Source organism: Helianthus annuus, chromosome 15 (genome assembly GCF_002127325.2).
Source record: "Helianthus annuus cultivar XRQ/B chromosome 15, HanXRQr2.0-SUNRISE, whole genome shotgun sequence".
Lineage (NCBI taxonomy): Eukaryota > Viridiplantae > Streptophyta > Magnoliopsida > Asterales > Asteraceae > Helianthus > Helianthus annuus.
The window spans coordinates 91,338,478-91,357,906 of NC_035447.2; the positions used below are offsets into that span (position 1 = coordinate 91,338,478).

The following is a 19,429-nucleotide window of genomic DNA, read 5'->3' on the forward strand; positions in this document are numbered from 1 at the left end:
AATAAGAATTATACTTGCTACATCATACGAACAGTAACTTCCCCAATTAAAGCGGCCTTAATTGATAACATCATTCTCCAATTTGACCCAACACAAACTCCTCACGAATAGGGATCTCGAGAAGACGTTTCTCACGTCCGTTTACCCTAGATCCAGGTTAGGATCTGGGGGATGTGGGGGTAAATCTATCACACCCCAACCGATGGCGAAAACATCGGAGTGAGACGAAATAGATTGCTCATTACACATAATGCTAGAATTGTGACAAATATTTAAATAATGAATTTCATTTCATTTCATAACAATTCAAGTACAACATGGAAAGGAAATACAACATTGTCTGTTACAAAAATACATTAAATTACAACAAGTATCGAACGTCTAAACTAGTAAGCATGAATTCAAGTTGGTGCATTTCTAGGCATCCTACTAAGGTTCCGTGCATTATCCGAATCATCATAAACCTGCAACATGTTATAAAAGCATGGTTCAATACAAACGTATTGGCGAGTACACTAGTTTTAGACACATGACATAAGTATAAAAAGTATTTCTCAAATCCAACATAGCAATTTGGTATACAAGGTTATCTAGCATGCAATACTAAATGTCAAACCCAAGTATCCACAAGCATTATAAGTGTCACTCGCCACAAAAGTAATGAGACTATTTATGAATAATAAGATTGACTTAACAATACCCCTACTTGTAGACTCAAGGACTGGTTGTCCTGCATACAAGCAAGGGGACTGGTTGGTCCGACTTGCAGACTCAAGAACTGGATTGTCCTCCACTCAACTGTAAGAGCCGTAGGGTTCTTAAAACTGTACAGTGAAGTCCTCGCTACATATCGAAACTATAACCGCCTGCTAGTTTGCCGTCTTGAGTAAACGGTTGGTGAGACACTCTCTAGCACGGGGTGGGTTATAGGCTCATGCAGGCATGTTGTCTTTATCGTACGCGGACATTGACCTTCAAACTAGTTTTACAAATTCAAAGTTTTCATATGACATGCCGAGAAAAATGATTTTATTACGTTTTCTCAACACTATATAAACCAGTTCAAAAAGAGTTAATTTAAATCTTTTTCAAACAAATCATGAACTCGCCAACTTTATGTTGATTTTTTGCATGCTCTTTCTAAGGTTGCATTTTCAAATTATGGCACTGTTGAAATAGGAGAACCTATGGGGATTCGAGTACTTAGCGGGCGTTCACTTTCTAGAAATCTTAGCATTACATACTTCCGCTATGCAATGAAGATATCGGTCAGATCACACCAACTCTGATTTATGTGGGTGTGACAGCGGATAGGGGGGCCAGTGTGCCAATATAATCCCTCTATTAGTTTCTCACTAAATATGATTGTGCGGTGGCGTATGACGCGATTTGCGAATAAACTTTTGGTTCTCCTGTAGTGTGAACCGTGTGGTAGTACTTTTGTTGCTAGAATCTGTGTGGTTGCAACTTAATATGCATGGGTTGTTGTAATGGACCGGTAAGTTTGGTACCAACATAGAGGTGTACAACTAGTGGTGCACAAACAGGGGCAGATCCAGGGTTGTTTTGGGGTTCCCAGGAACCTCCTCGGTATGGAAAATATAGAAAAAATTAGTGGAAACTTTGTATGATTTTAAAAAATAGGAAGAATCTACAAAAGAAACCCTGTAAAAGAAGTTCCTGGAACCGCCACTGTGCACAAAAAACCCGAACCCGAAAAATAGCCCCGAACCTGATATTATAATAACAGGGTTTTTAAAACCCCAACCTGACCCTACCAGTTCCAGGCCCAAACCGAATCGATTTTTTATTGAAAGCCCAAATCGGTTTGATAAAAATCGGTTCAGGTTACGAATCGATTAGCAACAGGTTCTAAACTGGTTCAAGGCCCAAACCTACTAATAAACCGTTTTTTAAACTGAACCGAAGACGGATTTAAAACCGGTACTTTTTATTCAAATCTCGAACTGGTAGTCTGGTACCAAACTGACAAGCCAGGGTCGGTCTCAAACAGGTTCAAATGTGATATTCTTTATGTTGCATGGAACTTTAAGATACTAAATGAACAAATCAACAAAACTTGGCGAATCATTTCTAAATTGTTCCAGTAAAAGTTTATTTAATAAATAACCGAAAATGGAGAACATTTTTTTGTTTATTATTTTAGGCCCCCCTTATTCCCACACCCCCTAGATCTTATTTTCACATCCCTAGTGTATACGGGCCGTATACAAAATATACGGCCCATATAGAATGTTTTTGAAAAGGAAAATGCGCAGAGAATGTTTTTTTTGTTTTATTATATACGGCCCGTATATAGTTATACGAGCCGTATACAAGTGTATACGATTTATAAAAAGTATACGGCTCAATGGATTTATTTCTGAGGTTTTTGATGTTTACCAAATGTATACGGGCCGTATAACTGTATACGGGCCGTATAGATTGATGTTTTTCAATTATCACGTTTTTTCCCGTAAAAGCACCATCATTCTAGGGTTTCAATTATCACGTTTTTTCCCGTAAAAGCACCATCATTCTAGGGTTTCTAAACTCTTCATAAAATCAAACCACAAATCTGTTCCATTCTCTCTCAAAGAAAAACCCTTATCTCCGGACTCTTCTAATTAGCGTTGTTAACTACCAAAAGAATGCATACACAAATAGTTCTAGTGGACGAAGCAAATAGACCATTGTTATTGTGTCTATCTCGGTTGTTCAGTACTTTCGTGATAATAAAACAAGCAGACATTGATTTTGCCAAGATTGAAGGAAAGAATCTGGCCATAAGCGTTGTGGATTCTCAGCGTTATTCGAATGTAAGTGGATCGGGTTCTGCTAGTTATTCGGAATGTTTCGAATCATCACAGAAAAACTCTTCATAAAATCAAACACAACACTTATGATCTGTTCATGTTTTGACTTTTGGTGACAATACACATGTTTTTGTGATATTTGCTGAGGGACCGAACCCTGGTTGGACCGGTTGAACCAGCCGGTCCGAACCGGTTACGAAAACCATGTTCATCACCTTTAAACAACGTTGATCGGAACACGCCGCATAAATCGGAGCACAAGTAGAGTAACGTTACCGATCAGTCCGTTGATCAAGTAACTAGCAGAAGAACCCGACACAAACAAGTTCTCCACAGTTTGTTCATGAAACAAGGAGAGTAGTAGAAGTAGTTCCTTTTGAAAGCAATACTATGCCATTCGGGTGATCGAAAACGGAAGGTTTGTTGAAGCGTAGGGAAGTTGGATTGTAACAGAAAGTGTGTGATCGTCATCACAGAATTGAATGTCAAGTGTTGGTTTTTTATTTACGAATATTTTATTGATTTTAATAGATGAAACTATATACATGAACACGAGGAGTAACTTTGAAGCGTAACCCCTAAAATAATTCCAAAACCCTAATTTCTATATAAAATAATAAAATCTAATTAAGGATGAGATTTCTAACGAATCTCTTCCAGTTGCCACTATACTTAACAATTAACATTAGATAGTTTGGCTTTTGAATTGTGTAGTAGTAAGGGTACATATGTAGATTATCTAGTGATCACGGGAGACCTCGACGACGACATAGATCAGTAAAAGAGCAATCTGAAATCCCGTTTTAGCATGAAAGACTTGGGAAAACTGAGCCACTTCTTAGGCTTAAAAATCAAGTACGAAAAAGATTGTGACAACTCGAGTTTCCAAGATTCCACTTTCGCATTTATTGCACGTTCACTGTTTGTTTAGTTATTTACTTGCACAATTGGTTTGCCTTGTAACTGTATATGTTTTGGTTCGATAAAGTGTATTGTAATTGTGCATGGTTATGTGTTACTTATGAAAGATTTAACAAATGCATGAACTTGCTGGTGAAACTGTAAATTACATTGTGATGGGTGTGCCTTATGTAAAAGATGATACTTAGGGGGTGAGTAGAGTAGTTAGTGAAATTTTAATCACTCTTAACCCTAACCTCCTCCCTAATCATTCACAAAAATCATCACACGTACTTTCACATTCTCCTCTCCTCTCCTACAACCATCTTCTCATCATTCTTGGCTTCACAAGTTATCTTGCATCAAGTTTGATCTTCCAATCCATTTAGAATCAATCCAAGGTAATTGTTTAATGGTTTCTTGTTGTTGATTTTTGATTATGTGATTCATGCAAAAACCCTAGTTCTTCATATGATGGTTCTGTGATTATAGGATTGATTGTTGTGAAATGGTTAATGATCAGTTGTGTAATCATTTACTGAATGTTAAGATGCCTGTTATGATAGAATGTTGATTGTTGATTTGATTACTGCAATACAAAAGCATGAGATTAGGGTTTTTGATCGTAGTCTGTGAAAACGTAACTGTTACATTGCTTATGTGGTATCCTGTGCGGTTAGGGTTTTGAATCCGAAATTACGAGTGAATGTTTGTCCGAATTTTATAAGGTTATAGGCTAGTCCGAGTTTTTATAAAATGTATGATGTCCGAGTTCTATGCCTTAGATAATGTCCGAAGTTTATATATGGGGGTAAGTCCGAATTTTGCACCAAACAAAGGGGTCCGAACTTTCATCATGAAACAGGTAAAATCCGAATTTTAAAGAGGCCATGGGGGTCTGAGTTTTGATTGAAATGTAGTTAGTCCGAGTTTTAAGGATGGGGGTATGAGTCCGAATTTTTAATGGTGATGTTTTTCCGACTTTTGAATGTGATAAGGGAGTCCGAGTTTATGTATGGATACTAGGGGAGTCCGACTTTTTGACCAGGGAGAAGCCCTGTCCGAGTTTTGTGGGGGAAACCCCTGTCCGACTTTGTAAGGGGGGGGAGCCCTTGGGTCTGAGTTTTGCCATACATGCACATGATCCGAGTTTGTTTAATTTGGTAGTTCAACTCTTATGCTTGTTAACCTAGTCCGAGTTATGTGATGTTGTGTAGTCTGAATTTCACATGTATATAAGTGTCTGAGTTTTAGTTATTGCTTGATCTGAGTTTACGTGTAATGCTGAATTCAAAACCCGGAATGAAGAACAAATTGCATGCAACTATATATGCTACTGTATATCCTATCTGATGTCATTCTGCACACAACCATCACACGAATCACAACTGTTTGGACATCAATGACTTGTAAACCCTAATTGAATGTAAACACTTATCTCGAATTTATGTGCAATGTACCCTAGGTCGTGTGTAACAGACTTAATCATTAATTAACACTAGAAGCAATAACATACCGAGCAAATCAAGGTGAGTTCACACAGCCAAGGCATGGGATTCCCGGGTTGGGAATTGGGTTGGAAGATTTGAATTGGATAATTACTCGTATATACGCTATTGCTAGACTATATACCATCGTCCTCAGGTTAGTCAGGACACTTACGTAAAACCTACGTAAACTAGTATCTACCACTGTCTCCCGGGTCGGGAGGACACTTACGTAAAACCTACGTAAACTCATACCTACTACTGTCTTCCGGGTCGGAAGGACACTTACGTAAAACCTACGTAAAACCCACGCGTACCACTGTCCTCGGGGAAGGGCACTCACGTAAAACCTACGTGACCTTGTACGTATTCCTGTTCTTGGATTAAGAAGAACACACATGGTTACAATAGTCTAGTAAGGATAAACATGGGAAGCCCCCGCTAGTAATAAATATAATCATGGGAAACCCCACTAGTAGTACATACATACATGGGAAACCCCCACTAAATGAACATACAAATTGCTGCTACGAACTTACTTTCTGTGAACTCGCTCAACTAGTTGTTGACTCTCTGCTGCATGCCTTGCAGGACCTTAGGTACATATGGAGCTTGCACAGGGAGGAGCAGGTCGTTGTGGAGAATGGATCGTGGATGCCATGTTAAACTTTATAACACTTGAACTTATTACATACATTGGGTTTTCATATTATGCTTCCGCTACTAAAACTACGTTCGGTTTGAACATCAATTGTATTGAGTTGGATTTTCATGAACTACTTTAATTATTATATGCTATGTTCAATATGATTGGTGGCTTGATCCTGGTCATGTCACGCCTCCAAGCGGTAGTACTCCGCGGGTGGATTTTGGGGGTGTGACAGATTGGTATCAGAGCCATTGGTTATAGAGAACTTGGTTTTAATATGGGGAAAACGTTTTTGTTAAAACCAGACTATAACCAGAACAGTGCTCTCAACGATCCACAACGACACTTCGCTCCACGTGCAAGACTCAACATCCTAGGTAATAAGGTTTATGTTTATTGCCTACATGTTAGAATTACATAGAACTTTGCTCGCAGTATGCTTAGATTACATTGCCTACTATGCGTCATTACATGAGAACACCTATGTGCTTACGCTCTTCTGTCATCGCACTACTCGCGAACCATTCTCACTTATTCTACTTTTACTATGAAGATCATGTCTGGACGTGTGAATATGACTCAAGCCCAGTGGACGGCTCTTATCAACGAACAAGTAGCTGCGGCACTTGCAGCTGCACAAGCAGGTAGTATACCGTGTGGATGTGATTCACACTAGGATCTTTAGATCCTACATTAACTCTTGTGTTTAACTTTGTCCTATTCGTACACAATAGGTCAACACGCCCCACAACCTGTCTGCACATTCAAGAACTTCATGTGTCGTCCAGGCACATTCAGTGGCACGGAAGGAGCAGTGGGACTACTCCATTGGTTTGAAAAGCTCGAGTCGGTATTCGAGATGTGTGAATGCCCTGAGGCTCGCAGGGTCAAGTACGCCACTGGCACGTTGGAAGGAATTGTGCTAACTTGGTGGAATGCGCAAGTTCAACTCCTAGGGTTGGCAGCTGCTAACGCCACCCCTTGGAACGAATTCAAAGAACTGATCAAAAGGGAATACTGCTCACGCGACGACATCCACAAGCTAGAAGTGGAGTTTTTCAATCTAAAGATGACGGGGTCGGAGATCGAGGCATATACCAAGCGGTCTAATGAGCTGGCTGTTCTGTGTCCAACTATGGTGGACCCACCTATCAGGCGTATCGAGTTATATCTCAAGGGGTTAGCACCGGAAATTCAAAGCCACGTGACATCGGCTAATCATAACAACATCCAGGATGTTCAACGCCTAGCTCATCGTCTCACTGATCAGGCAGTGGATCAGGACAAACTACCGAAACGTATCAGCGCTACTATTGCTACCACATCAGCCGCTACTCCTACTACCCCCAGTGACAACAAGAGAAAGTGGGAGGGGGATTCTAGCAAAGGTTCAGCAACAGTTCAGTCTCAGGCTCAGCAACAGAAGACTGACCACTACCAGAGTCCTAGTTAGCAATCTTCTAGTGGTCATAGGCAGAAAAGATATCAAGGATTTCACCCCAAGTGTCACAACTGTAACAGACACCATAGCGGCCAGTGCAACAAGGGTCGTTCCCAAAGGTGTCTCAAGATGGGGCACGAGGCCAAAGACTGTAGGAGCCCACGGCCTGCGAATCAGAACCAGCAACTTCAATTACCAGCTCCACAAAACCCGCAGCAGCAGCAACAACGGGGCAACAGGGGATGTTTTCAGTGTGGGGCTGAAGGTCATTTCAAGCGTGATTGCCCCCAGTTAAACCAGAACCAGAATCGCAACAACAACAACAACCAAGGAAATGGTAACAACAACGGTGGGAACAATAACAGCAATGAAGCTAGGGGTCGTGCTTTTGTGCTGGGTCGAGGTGACGCAAGGAACGATCCTAACGTGGTCATGGGTAAGTTTCTTCTCGACGACTTTTACGTTACTGTATTGTTCGATTCAGGTGCGGATACTAGTTATGTGTCTTTGAAAGTTAGCCAAATGTTAAAACGTGCACCAACACCCTTAAACACCAAACATGTCGTAGAGTTAGCTAATGGTAAAAATCTAGAGGCCACACACATAGTTTAGGGTTGTAATCTTATCCTCGCTGGTCAAGCTTTCTCTATCGACCTCATTCCTATAGTTCTGGGGAGTTTCGACATCGTCGTTGGTATGGATTGGTTATCCAAGCAGCAAGCAGAGATCCTATGCAAAGAGAAGATCATTCGTATTCCCCGTTCTGGTCAAGAACCTCTCGAAGTTCAAGGCGACAAGAATGGTGCTGTGGTTGGCATCATCTCCTTCCTGAAGGCACAGAAATGTTTGCGCAAGGGTCACACTGCCATTTTGGCACTAGTTACTGATGCATCAGTGAAAGAGAAAAGAATAGAGGATATCCCAGTTGTACGCGATTTTCCTCAAGTGTTTCCTGAAGATTTACCTGGCCTACCGCCTCATCGCCAGGTCGAGTTTCAAATCGAGCTAGCTCCTGGAGCAGCACCCATAGCTCACGCACCGTATCGATTAGCTCCAACTGAACTGGAAGAACTGTCAAAGCAACTGCAAGAGCTCTTGGATAAGGGCTTTATTCGTCCTAGCTCTTCGCCTTGGGGAGCTCCAGTACTGTTTGTGAAGAAGAAAGATGGAACTTTCAGGATGTGCATAGATTACCGTGAACTGAACAAGGTGACAGCGAAGAACCGCTACCCTCTGCCGCGTATTGATGACTTATTCAACCAGTTGCAAGGGTCGAGTTACTACTCCAAGATTGACCTGAAGTCAGGTTACCATCAGCTGAGAGTCCGGGATGAGGACATCTCTAAGACAGCATTCAGAACTCGCTACGGCCACTACGAGTTTCTAGTCATGCCATTCGGGCTAACAAACGCACCGGCAGTCTTCATGGACCTTATGAACAGGGTGTGCAAACCCTACCTAGACAAGTTTGTGATAGTTTTCATTGACGACATCCTGATCTACTCTAAGAGTCAGGAGGAACACGAGCAGCATCTACGACTTATCTTGGAACTTCTTCGAAAGGAACAACTTTACGCCAAGTTTTCAAAATGCGACTTCTGGCTTCGTGAAGTCCACTTTCTAGGCCACGTGGTAAACAAGGATGGGATTCATGTCGATCCATCCAAAGTAGATTCGATCAGAAACTGGCCTGTGCCTCGCACTCCAACGGAAATACGCCAATTTTTGGGTTTGGCGGGTTATTACAGGCGATTCATTAAAGACTTCTCCAAGATCGCACAGCCGCTTACGCTACTGATGCAGAAAGGTGTTACCTATCGTTGGGGTAATACACAAGAAACGGCTTTTCAATACCTTAAGGATAGGCTCTGCAGCGCACCTATTCTCTCATTGCCAGAGGGCACGGACGATTTTGTGGTCTATTGTGACGCATCGATACAGGGGCTTGGTTGTGTATTGATGCAGCGGGATAAAGTTATTGCTTACGCTTCGCGCCAACTCAAAGTTCATGAACGGAACTACACGACGCACGACTTAGAGCTGGGAGCTGTTGTTTTCGCGCTTAAGATATGGCGACACTACCTGTACGGTACCCAGTGCACTATTTACACCGATCATAGGAGTCTCGAGCATATCTTCAAGCAGAAGGAATTGGACATGCGGCAACGACGATGGGTTGAGCTGCTGAATGATTACGAATATGCCATCAAGTACCATCCAGGCAAAGCCAATGTTGTGGCTGATGCTCTTAGTCGAAAGGATATTGTACCTAGGCGTGTACGAGCCTTGCAGCTTACTATTCAGTCTAGTCTTCCTGCTCAGATACGAGATGCTCAGGTAGAAGCATTGAAACCAGAAAATGTCAAGGCTGAAGCCTTACGCGGTTCAAGGCAGCGATTAGAACAGAAGGAAGACGGCGCCTACTATGTAGCAGGGCGTATTTGGGTTCCACTTTATGGAAACTTACGCGAGCTGGTAATGGATGAAGCTCACAAGTCTCGCTACTCGGTACATCCAGGGTCGGATAAAATGTACCACGACATCAGAACTACTTATTGGTGGCCTAGCATGAAGGCCCACATCGCTACCTATGTCAGCAAATGCTTGACCTGTGCAAGAGTCAAGGCAGAGTATCAGAAACCGGCGGGCCTACTCCAACAACCAAAGATACCACAATGGAAACGGGAGGAAATTTCCATGGATTTTGTCACAGGCCTACCTAGATCCCAGCGTGGGAACAATACTATTTGGGTGATCGTTGATCGACTCACAAAGTCTGCTCACTTCTTGGCTATCAAAGAAACTGACAAGTTCTCTACCTTAGCAGACGTTTAATTGAAAGAAGTTGTTTCGAGGCACGGGGTGCCAACTTCTATTATTTCGGATCGGGATGCACGATTCACTTCAGAACTGTGGCAAGCGATGCACAAATCTTTTGGCTCTCGGTTAGATATGAGCACAGCTTATCACCCTCAGACGGATGGGCAGTCTGAGCGCACGATTCAAACTCTAGAAGACATGCTTCGGGCGTGTGTTATCGATTTCGGCAACAGCTGGGAAAAACATCTCCCTCTAGTGGAGTTTTCGTACAATAACAGTTACCACACCAGCATTCAAGCCGCTCCATTCGAGGCATTGTACGGACGTAAATGCCGGTCACCTCTCTGTTGGGCAGAGGTGGGGGATAGTCAAATCACAGGTCCAGAACTTGTAGTTGATGCTACTGAACGAATTGCACAAATACGACAACGCATGGCGGCAGCTCGCGACCGTCAGAAAAGTTACGCTGATAAGCGCAGGAAACCGCTCGAGTTCCAAGTTGGGGATCGAGTGCTACTCAAAGTCTCACCCTGGAAGGGTGTGGTTCGTTATGGTAAACAAGGTAAACTCAATCCGCGGTATGTTGGACCGTTCGAAATCATCGAGAAAGTAGGCAAAGTGGCCTACAAACTGAACCTACCAGCTGAACTCGGTGCAGTTCACAATGTTTTCCACGTGTCGAATCTGAAGAAGTGCCTGTCAGATGAGACCCTCATAGTTCCCTTGAAGGAACTCACTATCGACGAGCGGTTGCAGTTCGTCGAGGAACCAGTTGAAATCACAGACCGGGATGTTAAGGTCCTCAAGAACACTAGAATACCTCTTGTACGAGTTCGTTGGAACTCCCGTCGTGGCCCAGAATACACCTGGGAACGAGAAGATCAAATGGAACTCAAGTATTCCCAGTTATTCGAAAACCGTGCAACCACTACTGAGGCTGAAGCTACTACTACAGAATTTCGGGACGAAATTCCAAATCAACGGGGGGATGATGTGACACCCCAGGAAAACCAGTAAACGATGCAACTTACCTAGCTTCCTCAGTAACCGCATGCTAAATTTCGGGACGAAATTTCTTTCAAGTTGGGGATAATGTGACAACTCGAGTTTCCAAGATTCCACTTTCGCATTTATTGCACGTTCACTGTTTGTTTAGTTATTTACTTGCACAATTGGTTTGCCTTGTAACTGTATATGTTTTGGTTCGATAAAGTGTATTGTAATTGTGCATGGTTATGTGTTACTTATGAAAGATTTGACAAATGCATGAACTTGCTGGTGAAACTGTAAGTTACATTGTGATGGGTGTGCCTTATGTAAAAGATGATACTTAGGGGGTGAGTAGAGTAGTTAGTGAAATTTTAATCACTCTTAACCCTAACCTCCTCGCTAATCATTCACAAAAATCATCACACATACTTTCACATTCTCCTCTCCTCTCCTACAACCATCTTCTCATCATTCTTGGCTTCACAAGTTATCTTGCATCAAGTTTGATCTTCCAATCCATTTAGAATCAATCCAAGGTAATTGTTTAATGATTTCTTGTTGTTGATTTTTGATTATGTGATTCATGCAAAAACCCTAGTTCTTCATATGATGGTTCTGTGATTATAGGATTGATTGTTGTGAACTGGTTAATGATCAGTTGTGTAATCATTTACTGAATGTTAAGATGCCTGTTATGATAGAATGTTGATTGTTGATTTGATTACTTCAATACAAAAGCATGAGATTAGGGTTTTTGATCGTAGTCTGTGAAAACGTAACTGTTACATTGCTTATTTTGTATCATGTGCGATTAGGGTTTTGAATCCGAAATTATGAGTGAATGTTTGTCCGAATTTTATAAGGTTAAAGGCTAGTCCGAGTTTTTATAAAATGTATGATGTCCGAGTTCTATGCTTTAGATAATGTCCGAAGTTTATATCTGGGGGTAAGTCTGAATTTTGCACCAAACAAAGGGGTCCGAACTTTCATCATGAAACAGGTAAAGTCCGAATTTTAAAGAGGCCATGGGGGTCCGAGTTTTGATTGAAATGTAGTTAGTCCGAGTTTTAAGGATGGGGGTATGAGTCCGAATTTTTAATGGTGATGTTTGTTCGACTTTTGAATGTGATAAGGGAGTCCGAGTTTATGTATGGATACCAGGGGAGTCCGACTTTTTGACCAGGGAGAAGCCCTGTCCGAGTTTTGTGGGGGAAACCCCTGTCCGACTTTGTAAGGGGGGAGCCCTTGGGTCCGAGTTTTGCCATACATGCACATGATCCGAGTTTGTTTAATATGGTAGTTCAACTCTTATGCTTGTTAACCTAGTCCGAGTTATGTGATGTTGTGTAGTCTGAATTTCACATGTATATAAGTGTCTGAGTTTTAGTTATTGCTTGATCTGAGTTTACGTGTAATGCTGAATTCAAAACCCGGAATGAAGAACAAATTGCATGCAACTATATATGCTACTGTATATCCTATCTGATGTCATTCTGCACACAACCATCACACGAATCACAACTGTTTGGATATCAATGACTTGTAAACCCTAATTGAATGTAAACACTTATCTCGAATTTATGTGCAATGTACCCTAGGTCGTGTGTAACGGACTTAATCATTAATTAACACTAGAAGCAATAACATACCGAGCAAATCAAGGTGAGTTCACACAGCCAAGGCATGGGATTCCCGGGTTGGGAATTGGGTTGGAAGATTTGAATTGGATAATTACTCGTACATACGCTATTGCTAGACTATATACCATCGTCCTCAGGTTAGTCAGGACACTTACGTAAAACCTACGTAAACTAGTATCTACCACTGTCTCCCGGGTCGGGAGGACACTTACGTAAAACCTACGTAAACTCATACCTACTACTGTCTTCCGGGTAGGAAGGACACTTACGTAAAACCTATGTAAACCCCACGCGTACAACTGTCCTCGGGGAAGGGCACTCACGTAAAACCTACGTGACCTTGTACGTATTCCTGTTCTCGGATTAAGAAGAACACACATGGTTACAATAGTCTAGTAAGGATAAACATGGGAAGCCCCCGCTAGTAATAAATATAATCATGGGAAACCAGGGGCGGACCCACATTGGTGCCACCGGGGTCCCCGGACCCCAACTTTTTAAAAAAAATAGTAGATTCGGTATACTAAATTGTATATGGACCCCATAAATACAATTAGGTGGACATCATAGAAATAAAAAGAAAGTTGGTGGAGTGGTAAATCTCCCTCTTTTCCACCAAAAGGTCATGGGTTCAATCCTTGATAAGCTCATTTTTCTTATTATTTTTAAAAATCTAGTTCAAACCTCACTTTAACTCGACCCGAACAAGGACCGACTCGAAAATGGACCCCATTGAAATAAAATCCTGGGTCCGCCACTGTGGGAAACCCCCACTAGTAGTACATACATACATGGGAAGCCCCCACTAAATGAACATACAAATTGCTGCTACGAACTTACTTTCTGTGAACTTGCTCAACTAGTTGTTGACTCTCTACTGCATGCCTTGCAGGACCTTAGGTACATATGTAGCTTGCACAGGGAGGAGCAGGTCGTTGTAGAGAATGGATCGTGGATGCCATGTTAAACTTTATAACACTTGAACTTATTACATACATTGGGTTTTCATATTATGCTTCCGCTACTAAAACTACGTTTGGTTTGAACATCAATTGTATTGAGTTGGATTTTCATGAACTACTTTAATTATTATATGCTATGTTCAATATGATTGGTGGCTTGATCCTGGTCATGTCACGCCTCCAAGCGGTAGTACTCCGTGGGTGGATTTTAGGGGTATGACAAAGATGGTATCCTATATTGCATCAACAGAAGTATGCAAGAGAGTTCCTTATGAAGTTTGACATGGCCGAGTCTAAAGAAGTTGCGACTCCAATTGATGTTAATGCGATAAAAGTTAGTTCTGTGTAAATGGTCAATAAAGGATTAAACGCTTAAATATCGCACTCGTTCAAACTCACAGCCATCTCAAACACACCTATATTCCTGCTTATTCGTATCGCGAAACCAACAACTGGTATCATGTCTCATACAACATACAACGCAGACATGCAATCCCGGTTGTTCAAAACCCGACCATTTATTCCATTTTTAACTAAAATTCACCTTTAGTAATTGAAGGATGTCAAAATGTATATAACATTATAATTCATGCAAGTATCATGTATAGAATTTTAATTAATCATGGTGTCAAAAATGTATATAACATTATAATTCATGCAACTATCATGTATATAATTTTAATTAGTCATTACTATATATAGGCTTTGAGCCTTGCGTCTCGGGGCCTTATCGTCTCTGTGCACCTAGGGCTTTTTTAAAAATACATATAAGAAGTATATATCGACACTACTATAGCATAAGTGATAAAACAAGCTCCAAGAACTTCGGCATAAGTGATAAGTCGAAATATATCTATCCACACTACTATAGCAGGTTAGCATGAAGTTTACATGTGAATATGAGATAGTTTGTGTTTATACTATGACGACCAAACAGAATCACCATTGTCGGTTATTCTGGCCAAGTTGATGACGTGGACCACGAGCTAGACGCACCGTTAAGAAGGAAAATGGCTGGAAGATCCTTTTCTAGCTAAATATGATTGTGTGGAGAAGTTGTGATACATATTTTGTAAAATGGATTACACATGACATTGTCTTGTTCATTTATTTATATTCGTCTATGTTTGTATGTATTGGTCTGTGTTCGTATGACATATTAACAAACGAACAGAAAAGAACACGAAACACGAATGAACATGTCCATTTCCTCAACGAACAAGCACGGACAAGAAAATAAGTCCCGTTCATGTTCATGTAGTTTGCTTACACCCCTCCACAAATCTAAAACCCAAATAAAAACTAAAAGAAAAACCCAAATAATCGAATCTGATAAACCAATGATGTGGCAAAGATAATAAACGAAAATACGAACCTAAAATGTTCAAAAATCCAAGTGGATGCAGTTTTGTGTATCTGCTCATCACCTGTAGTGATCCAGATAGTATCATAATGACTTACCTAAAGAGGGCGCAGCAGCGGATAATCTTCATGCATTTCTTGCTCTGTAAGTGAATCATCTTCCTTTTGTGGAGTCCATAACACCTCGGCTCCCTGTAAAAGGTTTAGCAAAGAAACACTAACTCATACTTTATAGGCTAGAAACACAAGTGCAAGTAGGTCTCACCATAATATTGAATAACAAACGAATAGAGGCAAAATGAAGGTGCGGACGGGTAGGTTAACGGGTCAAAATGCACCAGGGTGTCCTACAAACACTTTTTGCCCGTTTTTTGAATTATATATATACTTAATATGCAAAATAGGATTATAAAACCAGGGTATTAAAAAATAACTTTTTTTTGTTTAAGTAATTAAGAAGATTAATGCATCTGAATTTGTATATTTTTCAACTGGTTTGGCACTTGCGACCCATTTGAGATGCAACAATTAATGATGAAACCGAAGAATCGTCAATTATTAACACATGTGGCCCATTTGACCAGTCATAGATAGGGGCATAACAGGATCCAAAGCAACCCGTTTAGAGGTAACTGGGTCAAAAGTGCCACCCAAAATTGAAGAATTTATGGGCTAGAAATTAAATGCATATAGTTCTCACCATAATATTGCTTGAAGGGATAGAGGCCAGCTTTTGCAAGGCTTTCTTCAATTGTTCACTGCTTTTTATGGGTGGCAGTTTAGGTAAACCACGAGCAGCCAGGATGATCGTTACCTTCACTCACAATTTTTTCTTTTGTGAAAATCAGATGTTTAAAAGATGACAAAAATAATTTGTATCAACTGCAATAAAGTTATTTATAAACCATTTACAGATAAATCATCTTAAAAATGTCTCATTTGTAGACCCAATGATTCTACGTTTTCCAAACTAATTTATTAACGATGAGAAATGCTGATGAAAAGTGTATATTCAGTTTTGCAGTCAATATGAAACTAGTTATCGACTTTTTTTTTTAAACAAATCCATATATCTATTTCATTCATACTTGCCAAGTTACATCAAAACAGAAGGTAGACAGGCAACAAGCTGTGCCGCCACCCCTTAATGAATTGCAAACCCTATTCTACCAAAGACAAAACCCCGTCCCCCTGAGGCTGAGCAATTGTTGTGGATGACCCGTTGGACAAATGTCTCCATTGCACCAATCCGTGTGATCGTTTTTGAAGGATGTGTGGACGGACGCCCACAGGCGGAATTGTTTGGCCCTTTTAATTTTTTTTTTCTTTTTCTTGTTTTACTTATTTTTATTTTCCTTTTAATTTAAAAAAAAATGAGTTATGTTCACTTTTAAAAAAAACTGGAACAGTTTTCGAACTTACATAAACTTTTAAACAAATTGTAACTTATATAACATGTAAAGTTTTATAAACTTCGAAAATTTAAGAATTTGCAAACTTAGTTGTGTTTTTATCATATTCCATACAAAGTAATAGAGATGACAATTTAAACGCATTTATATATGATAAGATTGTTCGGGTTATGTTCAGGTCAAATGGGCAAAAGTTAACTAAAAAGGAAATAAGTTAAAAGTCGCCTAACATGTATTTGTAATGCATAAAACCTCTAAATCATTTTATTCCAAAATTAGACGGTTAATGAGAAAATAAATTTTGTCATCATATTTGACCCTGTTTTATCATAAAAGTACGAAATTAATATAGGAAAAAAAGTGTTTTGTGTCGACTCAACCTATTTCGACCCAAAAGAAAGTTTATCTGTTTAAGATAGAATGGAAAGGAGAGCAAAAAGAGTGTTTAAGATAATCATCTCAACAGAACTAACCACAATGTACTCGTTAGGGAGCCCGTTAGAACTATGACTTGTCGCACTTTTCTTTTTGATGTTGTTGACATTGACCAAAGTCTCCTCATCAAATTTACCCCTTTCCTCAATAGACATTTGATTAAATCGTCTCTCACATCCCGCTACACTCAACTTGTTATCCACCTGAATGGCATAGTAAACCAAAATTCTTGGTTCCATAAAAAAAGTAACAAAACTTCAAAGCAAGATGATGAAGGAAATAGCCTAGTGACTTACAGAGGAGTAACCAGAAATGCAATACTCTGAGTTCCGAAGCAGAGCTAGTATTGTCTCTACAACAATAACAAAAATAAAAAATTATTTATACACACATGCAAACACTTTAATGATAAGATACGATAACTGTCTGTCGTGACATATCAAATCGATAACACTATTACCTTGTAATACAAAGTGCAAGCCCTTTGAGTTTGATGTATCAGCAACCTTAGCAATCCGATTGAGATCCCTTTGCAGCGATCTACCCGTACCCAACGATCCAACCTTAAAAAATAGACGGTTACTAGTTGCCACAATTGGTATTAGCCTATTACATTGTATGTATGTATGCATAACAAAAAACCTGAAAATGAAAATCTCATTTGAAAAGTAAAATACCTGCAGCTTGAGAACACTTGGTTTTGCAGCATCTATATAACTAATACTCCATTTGTCAATGATGTAAAAAAATAAAATGAAGACAGAAATAAACATGACCAAACGAATTGGCTTAACTTCACTCCATGCCTTAATGGGGGCCGGGCTGCCGATCTGAGTGCTATAAGAACTCGGTCTGCTATACCAACTGCTATCAGACGAATACGAGGATGAGCTACTGCTTGGATAGCTATAACTACCGCTGCTAGAACTACTACTCGAAGAAAACGAACTCCCACCCATTCTACCACCCGAAGCAGCCAACGCAAAGGGCCCTTGCCGATGATCATACATCAATAACAAACCCAATAAAAACCCAGTTATTACCGATATATGTAACACCTTCATAACATTCCCCATTGATCTCCATAACACTCCATTTATACTAGTTTCAGTAGCAACATTTGTTAAACTGTTACCCTTTACGTCTTCGTGTTTATGGCTTGTAATGAAGCATTTGATATCGAATTTCGGGGAAGTTTTGATGCAACAAGGAGAGTAGTAGTTTGTTTTGAGAGCAATAATATTATTATGGTGCGATTTGGTTGATCGAAAACGGAAGGTTTGTTGGGTGGAAAGGAAGTTGGATTGTAACAGAAAGTGTGTGATCGCCATGTCCAGTTGTGGCGGTGGTGAAGGCAGGTTGTGGTTAACGGCTGCCGGTCTTTTTTATTTAATTAATATTTGTTTAATATTATAAATTATTAATTAATTAAGGAGTAAGTTTCAAAGCCCTAAAATTACTCAAAAACCCTAATTTCCATAATCTAATTAAGGATAGTATATCTAATCTAACGATGCTGCCTCTATACTTATCATATCAATAATTTTCTATGATGAAGTTGATGTGCAACGTCAGAAAGAAGCTTTCGTATTGTCTTCGAGGAGGATGTAGGTGTATCATATCGAATTGAAGCTACCAGGAAGCAGAGAACTCATAGCGTACCTTTTGAGTGCAGTGGCCGAGGTGCGGTAGGATAGGTCGGTGGATGGCGGTGGAGATCGGAAAGCGTGAAATTGGAATCCAGTAAAACGTTGATTATGAGTTCATCTAAAGATTAAGCTTTCCACATGCAGAGGATGACTCTAATTTCTATCTTTATAAATTAATAACTATCAGGTGCCACGATGCGGTAGGGACGACACTTTGCATTGCGACACTCGTTTCTTGTAGTTTTCTTATTCGTATAATATTTATGATAACATTATTCTGGTGGATATATGTCATAAGTTTACACATATATAAAAGTTTTGTTCTTTTATAAAAATTAATAATCAAAAGCCAAAAGATATATTTTTTTTGTATAAAAACTAACAATCAAAAGATAAAAAATAAAAGATAAGTTGTTATAATTGTAAAGTTTGTTTATTTTATTGGTTAAATTATAAAGTATAATTTTATTCTTTAAAGTTCATAACTTTTTCTAAATATCCACATAGTACCCATCCAATAAACTTTAAGTTTAAAATTTTCGTTTTTATAAAAATAAAAAATAGTATTTGACTCGTAAGTACGTTTTAGAGCTTTAACTTAAATTGTTAAATTTCGGTTTTTTACAAATATAAAAAATTATATTTTTATAAGATTTCAATAACTGTTTTTATAAAAAAATAGGATGATAAGAATTTATATCTTTATTAACTTTATATCATACTAAGGTCAAATTTTTAGTTCCTAACTAATCTTAACTATATAAGTCTATTTTTAACTAATAATCCCTAAAAATATGCAACACAATCTAATACTATTTATCTAGTCAAGTTGGTAAATAATTATTTTAGAACTGACTAATATTATC

At 39.6% G+C, this 19,429-nt stretch overlaps 1 protein-coding gene across 3 annotated transcripts; it reads right to left on the bottom strand.

Annotated features, from left to right (window-relative positions):
- Positions 1–370: 370 nt before the first annotated feature.
- On the bottom strand, positions 371–18,715 carry LOC110885139. 3 transcript variants are annotated; one of them, XM_035983938.1, is made up of 6 exons: positions 17,375–18,715; positions 17,211–17,266; positions 16,953–17,117; positions 15,768–15,881; positions 15,167–15,259; positions 371–464 (listed from the first exon to the last, which is right to left on the bottom strand). In XM_035983938.1, exons 1-5 carry the CDS (start codon positions 18,243–18,245, stop codon positions 15,167–15,169), a joined length of 1,299 nt encoding a protein of 432 aa, XP_035839831.1. In that variant the 5' UTR covers positions 18,246–18,715; the 3' UTR covers positions 371–464. The 3 variants fall into 3 exon arrangements, with proteins under 3 accessions (XP_035839831.1, XP_021988520.1, XP_035839830.1); XM_022132828.2 differs by lacking the exon at positions 371–464 and having other exon boundaries at positions 14,884–15,259; positions 17,375–17,477; positions 17,592–18,713; XM_035983937.1 differs by lacking the exon at positions 371–464 and having other exon boundaries at positions 14,884–15,259; positions 17,375–18,714.
- Positions 18,716–19,429: the final 714 nt, after the last annotated feature.

What these genes read in the sequence shown, in the direction of transcription:
- LOC110885139 (XM_035983938.1), bottom strand. Translation starts at nt 18,245, where the DNA reads ATGGCGATCACACACTTTCTGTTACAATCCAACTTCCTTTCCACCCAA. An exon ending in CTTGCACTTTGTATTACAAG is followed by an intron (nt 17,267 to 17,374) that starts GTAATAGTGTTA and finishes TTATTGTTGTAG; the next exon opens with AGACAATACTAGCTCTGCTT. An exon ending in GCATTTCTGGTTACTCCTCT is followed by an intron (nt 17,118 to 17,210) that starts GTAAGTCACTAG and finishes TATGCCATTCAG; the next exon opens with GTGGATAACAAGTTGAGTGT.